Source organism: Perognathus longimembris, chromosome 13, assembly GCF_023159225.1.
Source record: "Perognathus longimembris pacificus isolate PPM17 chromosome 13, ASM2315922v1, whole genome shotgun sequence".
Taxonomy (NCBI): Eukaryota; Metazoa; Chordata; class Mammalia; order Rodentia; family Heteromyidae; genus Perognathus; species Perognathus longimembris.
The window spans coordinates 58,493,433-58,505,346 of record NC_063173.1 but is presented as its reverse complement, the minus strand read 5'-3'; the positions used below and the strand labels follow the sequence as shown (position 1 = coordinate 58,505,346).

Genomic DNA, 11,914 nt, shown 5'->3' with positions numbered 1-11,914 from the left:
CCTCTGCAGGAGCTATGGAAACAACCCATTCCCTGCCCAGGTCCCTTTATCCCTGCTTGGGTGGCATGGGTGTGATGGAGAGAGGTGGAGGTTGGAAGGGGGTTGGCATCCTTCCTTTACCTTGCTGTCCTTCCATCTCTGGATGCTCCATGACGCTCCCCGGCTGCAGTGCCCAAGGATTCCGTGGTCGGCCACTGCGGGCACGCTCTGGAAGCTTCGTTGAAGTGATGGGGGGGGGAGAGATCCTCAAGCCCGCTCACCCTCCCCTCCCTGACAGAGTCATCCAGAGCCTGGGGTGGTTCCCACTGACGTCATCCACAGCAGCGCCTTTTGATTGGGTATCAAGTCTACCGTGCGCAACGCCATTGGCTGCAACGCCTATCACTTCTGTGTCCAGGCCCCAGGTTTTAAAAGCACAGCACGGGGCAGAGCTAGTGGTGGGGTGGGGGGCGAGGGGGCGTGGGGGCACCGGCGTTGGCACGGCCGGGTGTAAGCTCCCGGGTCACAGGCTCCGTCTCCGGGCTTTCCTCCCGCCCATTGTGCAGCCCCGGCCCAGCCGTTCCGGGCCCCGCCTTCTCACGGTCACGCGGGACTGCGCCTGCGCACACGGCCAGCCTCGCACCCACCAAGCGGTGGGCTGGGCGGGGCGGGCGGGGCGGCGGGAGGAGGCGGCTGGTGGGCGGGAGGGTGGGGTTGTGGGGGGGAATGGGGAGCTGGAGTCGGGCCGGGGGGGCTTGGGGCGAGGGCGGGAGGCCATGTCTGTGGAGAAGAGGACTCAGTCGTCGTTTTCACCCTTGGACGTGAGGGAGCGGAAGAAGCTTAGAACCCCGAAGGGGCGCGGCAAGGCCCGAAGCCAGGGCAGCCCGGGCGTCCGCGGGCGTCCCCCGCCGGAAGTGGGCTCCAAGGGGGCGCCGGCGCCGCGAGAGGAGAACCAGTGCGAGCCGTGGTGCGGGCTCGTCGTGGTGGGGAGGAGGATGGAGCTCCTGGAGAGAAGCCCGCGGAAGCCCAAAGGGAGGGACTTGATGGGTGAGGGAAAGCCCGGGCCCGGCGGGGCGAGCGCACCGCAGGCCCCGGCCGGCTTAGAAATCAGGAAGAAGCCGGCGGAGGAGGCCGAGGGCCCGACCGGGGCCGAACCCCAGGGTGCAGACGTGACAGCGCGCCCCAGAGCCGGGTCCGGGACGGAAGAGCGGTCGACGTCCAGCGGCCACAATGGGGAGGCCAGGGTAGAGGACTTGAGTTCTAGAAGGTACCACCTGGGACAGGATGAGGAGCTGAGGTCCAGCAGGCCGAAGCTGAAACCCAGTGAAGAGAACTCGCTTGGGCCCGGCAGAATGAAGTTCAGATCCAGTGAAGAGAAGCTTGGGCCCAGCAGAATGAAGCAGAAACCCAGTGAAGAGAAGCTTGGGCCCGGCAGAATGAAGTTGAGATCCAGTGAGGAGAAGGTTGGGTCCAGTAAAATGAAGCTGAAACCCAGTGAAGAGAAGGTTGGGTCCAGCAGGGATAAGCTGAGATTCAGGGAAGGGAAGCGTAGATTCAGTGGAGTGAAGCTGAGAACCAGTGAAGAAAAGGTTGAGCACGTGGAGGAGAAAGTAAAACCCGGTGGAGAGAAGCCGACATCCAGTGCAGAGAAACTAAGATCAAGCGAGGAGAAACGCAGGTTCAGTGGAGAGAGGCGTGGGACCAGTGGAGAAAAGCTCAAATCTAGCAGAGAGAAGCTCACATCCAGTGGAGAGAAGCTCACGTCCAGTGGAGAGAAGCTCAGGTCCAGCGGAGAGAAGCTCAGGTCCAGCGGAGAGAAGCTCAGGTCCAGCGGAGAGAAGCTCAGGTCCAGCGGAGAGAAGCTCAGGTCCAGCGGAGAGAAGCTCACGTCCAGTGGAGAGAAGCTCACGTCCAGCGGAGAGAAGCTCAGGTCCAGCGGAGAGAAGCTGAGATCCAGCGGAGAGAAGCTCAGGTCCAGCGGTGAGAAGCTGAGATCCAGTAGAGAGAAGCTCAGATCCAGTAGAGAGAAGCTCAGATCCAGTAGAGAGAAGCTCAGATCCAGTAGAGAGAAACTCAGATCCAGTAGAGAGAAACTCAGGTCCAGTGGAGAGAAACTCAGGTCCAGTGGAGAGAAACTCAGGTCCAGTGGAGAGAAGCTCAGGACTAGTGAAAAAGATTTGAGATCCACTGGAGATAAACAGGAATCAAGTGCTGAGAAATTAGACTCCAGTGAGAAGTTGGAGGAAGGCTCAAGAAGGGAGAGTGTGAAGGAAGATGAAATTGAAACAGTGATAAAAGTTATTACTGATGAAAGAGAGATAGAACCTACAGATGAGATGGAAATTCCTGTAGAAAGTATAGAAAGAAAGAAAGAACTAGAAGTGGTTGAGGAAGGAATGGAAGTTGATAAGGATGACTTGAATGAAGAGGAAAATATTGGTGAACCTGTTTCTATGGAAGAGAAAGATATGACAGATAAAGGCCCAGTGGATGAAATGGATGAAGGATTGAAGTGAGAGAGAGAGAGAGAGAGAGGACTATTGAAAGATGAAAGAGGAGAAAGCCAAAGCCTAAAAGAAGCGTGGGAATGAAGCAGAACAAGGTCCAGTGGAAGAGAGGAACAATGGGAAAGATGGAAACAGGAACCTTTTGAGGAGAAAGAAAAATTTAGTAATGAATTAGAGAGGAAATTGGATATCGGGTTCTTGAAGAATGTTTGAGAAATGGGTTTACGATTGGAGATGTGAGGAGAAGAATGCCTGCAGAGGGGGGGAGAGCAGCATGGCAGCAGGATAAAGCATAGCCATTGAAGGTTATGGGACTAATAGGCTGAAGTGAGCAAAATATCTGAAGGTGAAGAATGAGTGGCTCCAAAAGGACAAAAACAAGAGGAAATGGAGATGAAAGAAGTGAAAAAAGTAAGAAGCCATACTCTAGAATGGTGAATGTATTTGGTTTGTTTGCTTATTTTGCTGTTATTAGCTGGGATTTTGCAGTGCTAGGATTTGAACTCAGGGTCGTATATGTGCACGTACTTAATCCCTTGAGCCATGTCCCTGGCCCGTGTTTGTTGGTTTTCAAAATTAGTTCCCTCACTTTTTCTGAACTCTCTTCTCCAATACAGTCAATTTTACCATCTAATATGCCTACAGGGCAACACCATCTGATTCTCCCTCTAATTGTATCTACAGTAATTGCTGGGCTTCATATTTTAATCACTTCATCACAATCACGATTTCTTCTATATGAAACTCAGATCATCCACGCTCCCTATGAAGTTGTCTTATTTTTACCTGCATTGTTTCCATCTTTTTGTTTGGTTTTGTTTTTTTGGCCAGTCTTGGGCCTTGGACTCAGGGCCTGAGCACTGTCCCTGGCTTCTTTTTGCTCAAGGCTAGCACTCTGCCACTTGAGCCACAGTGCCACTTCTGGCTTTTTCTATATATGTGGTGCTGAGGAATTGAACCCAGGGCTTCATGAATACAAGGCGAGCACTTTACCACTTGGCCATATTCCCAGCCCCTGTTTCCATCTTTGACTTTTTGTTTTATTTTTTTCAGTCATGGGGCTTAGACTTTTGCTGAAGGCTAGAGCTCTACCACTTTGAGCCACAGTACCACTTCCGGTTTTCTGGTGGTGAATTGGAGATGAGTCTCTTGGACTTTCCTGCTGGAGACAGCTTCAGACCATGATCCTCAAATCTCACCCTCTTGAGTAGCTAGGATTACAGGCCTAAGTCACGGATGCCCGTTTCTGTCTTTGACTTTTAATTATTATTCTGACAACAAGCCAGAACTTTTCTATAGTTTCCTTTCTGTCTTCTTAAGGCTTTTCTCTTTTATATTATGCACTTCCTACTCTCATCCCAAAGAAGAGATAAAAGCCTTGAGCATCTACTATCAAGATTTCAGTGTCAAGATAAGCTCTTGGATTCTGTTTATTTCTTAGCAGGAATGGAAGAGTTGGGGCTGGGAATATGGCTTAACGGTGGACTACTCACCTTGCGTACATGAAGCCCTGGGTTCCAGTCCTCAGCACCACATACCAGAAAAAGCTGGAAGTAGCGCTGTGGCTCAAGTGGCAGAGTGCTAGCCTTGAGCAAAAAGAAGCCAGGGACAGTGCTCAGGCTCTGAGTTCAAGCCCTAGGACTGGCAAAAAAAAAAAAAAAAAAAGGAATGGAATGGAAGAGTTGGCTAAAAGTAGTTGACAGGATGAAAATAATACTTCAGTGTTGACTGCCTGAATCTTCTGTCTGGAGTTTTGTATTTTCCAGCCCCTCTTTGGTGGTACAAGGAATTGAACCCTTAGTCTTATGCATGCTAAACAGGTGTTCTGTACTTGAGTTATAATTCAAACCTTTTGACAGTGATCCTCAGACCTCAGCCTCCTAAGTAGCTAGGATTACAGGTGTGAGCAACCAGCACCCAGCTTCCTTGGTGTGTGTGTGTGTGTGTGTGTGTGTGTGTGTGTGTGTGTGTGTGTGTGTTTCTAGTAGAGAATGTTACATTGGAGCTTGCATAATAGCTCTTATCATTTTGTTCTCCTTTTGTGCTTCTCTCTTTTCTATTTTGGTCAGTTTCAATAACTATATCATCCTTTCTATTTACTGGTTTGTTTGGTTGGTCAGTTTTGTTGTTGTTGTTGGTTTATTTATTTATTTATTTTTTGGTACTCATCCAAGGGTTTGAACTTAGGGCCTGGACACTGTCTTGAGCTTTTTTTGCGTTAAATCTGAAGATTGCTTTCAACAGTATGGTCACTTTGACAATATTGATTTTGACCTGGGAATGTGCTTTAGTGGTACAGTGCTTGCCTAGCATGCATGATCCCCTACGTTCATTTCCTCAGTACCACACAATAAAAAAATTAATTTAAAACAATATTGATTTTGTCCATGAACCTGAGAGGTCTTTTCCATCTTCTAATGCCTTATTCAATTCTTTCTTCAAATTAAAAAAAATTATTTGTCATGATGAAGGTCTTTCACTTTGTGTGTTAATACCTAGGTATTTTATTCTTTTTTGAGGCTATTGTGAGTGGAATTGTTTCTCTGATTTCTTTCTTAGCCTGTTCATTATTGTTTTGTTTGTTCTTTTTTTTTTGCCAGTCCTGGGGCTTGGACTCAGGGCCTGAGCACTGTCCCTGGCTTATTTTTGCTCAAGGTAGCACTCTGCCACTTGAGCCACAGCACCACTTCTGGCCATTTTCTGTATATGTGGTGCTGGGGAATTGAACCCAGGGCTTCATATATACAAGGCAAGCACTCTATCACTAGGCCATGTTCCCAGCCCTTTTCAGAGCTTTTATCATAAAAGAATGTTGAATTTTGTCAAAGGATTTTTTTATCTGCATCATTTGAGATGATCATATTATTTTGGTTCTTGGTCCTGTTTCTGTGATACTACATTAATTTACCTATGTATATCGAACTTTTTTTTTTTTTCCGGTTGGTTGTAGGCCCTGAACTCTGGGCTTGGATGCTTTCCTTGAAGTCTTTATGCTTAAGGCTAGTGCTCAACCACTTGAGCCTATAGCTCCACTTCCTACTTTTTTGGTAGTTTTAGTGGGGATAAGAGTCTCATGGAGGGGTAAAGTGCTTGCCTCATATACATGAAACCCTGGGTTCAATTCCTCAGCACCACATATATAGAAAAAACCGGAAGTGGTGCTGTGGCTCAAGTGGTAGAGTACTAGCCTTGAGCAATAATAAGCCAGGGACAGTGCTCAGGCCCTGAGTTCAAGCCCCAGGACTCGCCAAAAAAAAAAAAAAAGTCTCATGGACTTCCGGGCACTGGTGTTGCACATCTGTAATCCTAGCTACTCAGGAGGCTGAGAGCTGAGGATCATGGTTCAAAGCCAGCCCAGGCAGGAAAGTCCCTGAAACTCTTATCTCCAATTAACCACCAGAAAACTGGAAGTGGTGCTGTGGCCCAAAGTGGTAGAGTGCTAGCTTTGGGCTGAGGAGCTCAGAGACAGTGACCAGGCACAGAGTTCAAGCCCCACAACCGACCAAAAAAAAAAAAAAGGGTCTCATGGACTTCTTGCCTGGGCTGGCTTTGAACCATGATCCTCAGATCTCAGTCTCCTGAGTCGCTGGGATTACATGTGTGAACTACTGGTACCTGGCTGAACTATCTTTGAACAGTGGGTAAAACCAATTTGATCATAGTATGATTTTTCAAATGTGTGGTTGAATTCAGTTTGTAAGGATTTCAATTTATTGAGAAAATTTGCATCAATGCTTATTAAAGAGCTTGTTCTATAATCCTTTTTTTTTTTTTTTTTGGTTTGTTTGTTTTGTTTTGTTTTTTGCCAGTCCTGGGCCTTGGACTCAGGGCCTGAGCACTGTCCCTGGCTTCTTTTTGCTCAAGGCTAGCACTCTGCCACTTGAGCCACAGCACCATTCTGGCCGTTTTCTGTATATGTGGTGCTGGGGAATCGAACCCAAGGCTTTATGTATACAAGGCAAGCACTCTTACCACTAGGCCATATCCCCAGCTACTGTATAGTCCTTTTTTGTGTGTGTGTTTCTGTCTGTCTGTCTGTCTGTCTGTCTGTCTCTCTCTCTCTCTCTCTCTCTCTCTCTCTCTCTCTCTCTCTCTTTCTCTTTCTCTCTCTTTTTTGGTCCTGGAGCTTGAACTCAGGGCCTGGGCACTGTCCCTCAGACTTATTATACAAGGCTAGTGCTCTGCCACTTTGAGCCACCACACCACTTCTAGTTTTCTGGTGGGTAAATGGAGATAAGAGTCTCATGGCTTTCTTGATCAGTCCTGCTTCGAGGTGTGATCCTCAGACCTCAGCTTCCTGAGTAGCTAGGATTGTGGGTGTGAGCCACCAGTGCGTGGCTCCTGGTTAAGAGTTTCTGGTTTTTTTGTATGGTTTTAGAACAAGTGTAATGCTACTTATAGAATGAATTAGGTAGCAAGTCTTCACTTTCTACTACATGGAAGAATTTCAGTATAGGTGTTAGTTCTTTTGAATTCAGGCTTTTCTTTGTTGGGAGACCTCTTACTGCTTTAGTCTCATTGCTCGTTATAGTTCTGTTTAAGTCATTCAGATTTGGTGGGCCAACTGTGTCTAAAAATGTATCCATTTTTTTTTCCTGGACTTTCCAGCTTATCTGATTATAGGCTTTTTTTTTTTTTTTTTTTTTTTTTGCCAGGCCTGGAGCTTGGGACTCATGGCCTGGGCACTGTCCCTGGCTTCTTTTTGCTCAAGGCTAGCATTCTACCTCTTGAGCCGCAGTGCCACTTCTGGCTTTTTCTGTTTGTATGGTGCCAAGGAATTGAACCCAGGGCTTCATGTGTGCTAAGCCACATTCCCAGCCTGACTATAGGTTTTCAAAGGATTACCTCATGATCCTTTGGATTTCGTTGGACTTTGCTGTGCCATTCTCTTTTTCACCTGCAACTTTATTGAGTCACTTCTCTCTTTGTTTTTAGTCAAATTAGCTAGGAGTTAATCTTGTTTATTCAAAGACCCAACTTTTATTTCATGGATTCTTTGTTTAGTTTATTTAGTTTCCATTTTGTTAATTTCTGTCCTAATCTTTATTATTTCTTTTTATTTTCTCCTTTTCTCTCTCTCTCTCTCTCTCTCTCTCTCTCTCTCTCTCTCTTTATCTTTTTCTTTTTGGTGCTGGTCTTGGGGCTTGAACTCAGGGCCAGGATGCTGCCCCTCAGCTTTTACTTTCAAGGGTAGCATTCTGCTACTTGAGCCATACTTCTACTTCTGGCTTTTTGGTAGTTAATTGAAGATGAAAGTCATGGACTCTCTTGTCAGGGTTGGCTTTGAACATTGATTCTCAAATCTCAGCTTCCTGAGTAGCTAAGATTACAGGTGTGAGATAGCAGTACGACCAGCTTTTTCTTTTTTTTTTTTTTTTTTTTCCAGTCCTGGGGCTTGGACTCAGGGCCTGAGCACTGTCCCTGTCTTCTTTTTGCTCAAGGCTAGCACTCTGCCACTTGAGCCACAGCGCCGCTTCTGGCCGTTTTCTGTATATGTGGTGCTGGGGAATCGAACCTAGGGCCTCGTGTATCCGAGGCAGGCACTCTTGCCACTAGGCTATATCCCCAGCCCCAGCTTTTTCTTAATTATTATTTGCCTCTTTCTTTCATTTTTTTCTCCCTCTTGCTATCCTTTCTTTCTGTCTCTTTCCCTCCCTCCCTCCTCCCTCCCTGTCTCCCTTCCTTCCTTCCTTCATTCCTCCCTCCCTTCCTTCCTTCTCTCTTTTTCTCTTTCTTTTTTTCTTTCATCAGTACTGGGGTGTGAACTGAGGGCCTGAGCACTGCTCCTGAGTTTTTTCACTCAAGAGTAGTGCTCGACTGTTTTGAGCCACAGCTCCACTTCAGTTTTCTGGTGTGTTAATTGGAGATAAGTGCCTCACAGGCTGGACACAGGTATCTCATGCCTATAGTCCTAGCTACTCAAGAGGCTGAGATCTGAGAATCGTGGTTCAAAGCCAGCCTGGGCAGCAAAGTCCTTGAGACATAGTAGAGTGCTAGCCTTCAGTGACAGAGACAGTGCCCAGGCCCTGAGTTCAAGCCCCACTACTGACCAAAAAAAAGAGAGAGTCTCACAGATTTTCCTGCCCAGGCTGGCTTTGAACTGTGATCCTTAGATCTCAACCTCCTGAGTAGCTAGGATTACAGATGTGAGCCACGGGCACCTATCTTTTTTTTTTTTTTTTTTTTTTGCCAGTCCTGGGGCTTGAACTCAGGGCCTGGGATGTGTATTTTTTATTTTGAGATAGAGTCTCATTAAGTTGCCAAGGTTGGCCTCGACCTTGGAATCCTGCCTCTTTGGCCTCTGGGGTATTTAAGATTGTAGCCACTGGGCCTGGCCGTCCAGCTGCCTTCCTTTCTTACTTTGGTATTACTTGAATTTTAAATACAGGATCTCGAACTTGCTAGGCAAGCACTCTGCCAGTTGGAACACCCCCACCCACCCCCATACACAGCCTCATCCCATTTTGCTTTCATTTCTTTTTGCCAGTCATGGGGCTTTTTAAACTCAGGGCCTGAGCATTGTCCCTGGCTTCTTTTTGCTCAAGTCTAGCACTCTGCCATTTGAACCACAGCGCCTGTCCTGGCCTTTTCTATATATGTGGTGCTGGGGAATCGAACCCAGGGCTTCATGCATACAAGGTGAGCACTTTACCACTAGGCCACATTCCCAGCCCTCATTTTGCTTTCATTTCTTTGTCAGCTAAGGTCTTTCGCTTTCCTGGTCTGACATTAAGCTGATCCCGCTACCTCTGCCTCTCAGCTAGCTGGGATTACAAGCATGTGGTCCCCTACAGGTCTTACCATTGGATTTACTTAAGGGTGGCATGTGGTCCCATCTTCTACCTGCTGTTCTTCAGTTCTATGGCTGGAGGTTGAGTCCTGAAGTTCTGTGCGCTCTCTCTCTGTCTCTGTCTGTCTGTCTCTGTCTCTCTCTTGCTCTCTCTCTCTCTCTCTCTCTGTCGCTGACTCAGAGATTTCCTCCTGCAGTTTGTTTGTTTTGAGACAAGGGCCTGTTATGTAGCCCAGGTTAGTGTTGAACTCCTATCCTCCTGCTTCAGCCTTAGTGCTTAGTGCTTAGTGCTGAGATCATAGGCATGTGCCACTGTACTTGTAATTATTTTTCTTCTATCTCCACTAGAGCATGGGCTACGTGGAAGTAAAGGTATGTATTTTGTATATGGGTGCTGGTGGCTCACACCTGCAATCTTAACTACTCAGGAGGCTAAGATCTGAGGATCATGGTTCAAAGCCAGTTTGGGCAGGAAAGTCCATGAGACTCTTACTTCCAATCAACCAGCAAAAAGCTGGAAGTGGAACTGTGACTCAAATGGTAGAGCACTACCCTTGAGCAGAGGAGCGTAGGGACAGTGCTCAGGCCTGAGTTCTAGCCCCACAACTGGCATTCATACTCAAAGAACGAATTTATGTGGGGACCTTCTCTATTCCTGTGGATGGTCAGCCAACAGTAGACACGCACACATGATGTCTTGGTAGAACGAATCAATCCATCACTTTCAGTGGCTTTATTGGCCTCAATACCATTTAACATCTAGCAAGAAATGGTTGTTATACTTTAATCTCTTTCTTAGACTATTTCACATCTTTTTTAAGCCTCAAAAGTTGAGAATGTCTTTATCCCATACTTGAACTTGAGGTTCATCTCTGCATGGGTCTGCTGTCAGCAGTGTGAGATGTGCTCTGGTTTCTTCCTTCCAGCATAGCTCGTGGAAGTCTAGGTCTATTTTTATTCCGGAGCTGCTTGCGCGGCCAGCTCTTCTGTGGATGTGGCCTGCTTTCTTCCTGTCTCCACTATTTCTGCTGCTTCCTTGAGCAGCAGCTGACAGCTTGCTCTTTTTTTCCATTCTCTCGTCCCATATATCATTGAGATATTGAGAATAAAGGACAGAGTTGTAAAAAGGAAGCTCCAGACAGCTCAGGCCTAGGAGCAGGGTGTGTGTGTGTGTGTGTGTGTGTGTGTGTGTGTGTGTGTGTGTGTGTAATGGTGCTTGAACTCAGGGCTTTGTGTTCTTGCTTGATGGTGCTCTATTACTTCCAGCTTTTTGCTGGTTAGTTGGATACAAGAGTATCGTGGGCTTTTCTGCCCTTGCTAGCTTTAAACTACAGTCCTCAGAGCTCAGACTCCTGAGTAGCTAGGATTACAGGAGTGAACTACTGGTGCCTGGATTTTTTTGTTTTTAAGCTAAGGTCTTTCTGTATCGCCCCCAGGTTGGCCTGAAACTGAAGGTCCTCTTGCCTCAGCCTCTCAGGCACTGGGATTATAGACTAGACCTTCCCTCGCAGCCTTTCACGCACTGGGATTATAGACTAGCACCTTCGAAGCCTGGGTAGCCAGCTTTATTTGGAGGCAAATGATAAAAGCTAGTATTTCCCAAGTTCTTGTCATAACCAGAGAGGTTGAACAGTTTCAGCACTGTGTACATTCTCTTATCACTTAGCCATTTCTGCAGCTCTTTCAGATAAGGACTTTACTCTGTGAGGTTCACCAATAAGAAACTGCTGGGGCCAGGCTGAAGCACAGCTAGCCTGACCCCAGAGCCACACTGACAACCACTGTGCTCAACTTTCCTCCTCCATTCTTCCTGCAGTGACCTGCCAAAGCAAGCACCACCTGGGGGTGGGGGTAAGACTGGGTAACAACCCCCCCCCCTTTCATTCGGTGAAGGATTGCAGAATGAACATTTCAGTAACAAGTTTTTTTTTGCTGGTCCTGGGACTTGAAATCTGGACCTGGACTCTGTCCCTGAATTTCTTTTGCTCGGGGTTAGTGCTCTACCACTTGAGCCACGGTGCCACTTTTGGCTTTTTCCGAGCAGTTTATTGGAGGTAAGAGTCTCGCAGACTTTCCTGCAAGGGCTGGCTTCGAACTCTGATCCTCAGATCTCAGCTTCCTGAGTAGCTAGGATTATAAGCATGAGCCACTGGCACCTGGCTTAGTCCCAAATTTTCAAGAACATAAATGTCAAAGGGGAAAAAAATGATGTATTTTCTTCCCCAGATCTGCGTATTACTGAGATCATCGGTGATTCTGCAAACACAGGAGCGGTCATCTCTTATAAGAGGCCTCCATGGGCACAAGGTCGGGAATGGACCAGTTCTACATTGCAGGAGCCTCACTGTGCTGCGGTGTACAAATTATGGCCGAGTCATCAGATTTCTGTTCTCTGGCTGGATATCGTGCATTTCACTGCGACCGCAGAAAGAGAAGTAAAGCTGGGAACGCTACGCCAAATGCCAGCCACCTGGTAAGTGCGGATGGCCAGTTGGGGCTGGACTTAGAAGGGCGAGGAAGGGGAAGCATGGAAGACAAACATTCCAAACAGAAAGAATGGTGTTGCTGAAGGCCAGTGCCAGGAAACTGCGTGGCTTCCAGGAAAAGGACAGCACAAGGGCTTGAGTGTGGCTGAAGC

At 47.3% G+C, this 11,914-nt stretch overlaps 1 protein-coding gene across 1 annotated transcript in view; it reads left to right on the top strand.

Annotated features, from left to right (window-relative positions):
- Nucleotides 1–751: 751 nt before the first annotated feature.
- LOC125361155 (caveolae-associated protein 4) overlaps nucleotides 752–11,914 on the top strand; it is a 37,300-nt gene continuing 26,137 nt past the window's right edge. Inside the window, exons 1-2 of the mRNA XM_048359365.1 lie at nucleotides 752–2,897; nucleotides 11,503–11,749. Coding sequence (XP_048215322.1) covers nucleotides 756–2,495 — 1,740 coding nt within the window. The 5' untranslated portion in view covers nucleotides 752–755 and the 3' untranslated portion in view covers nucleotides 2,496–2,897; nucleotides 11,503–11,749. The remainder of the gene's footprint in view (nucleotides 2,898–11,502; nucleotides 11,750–11,914) is intronic.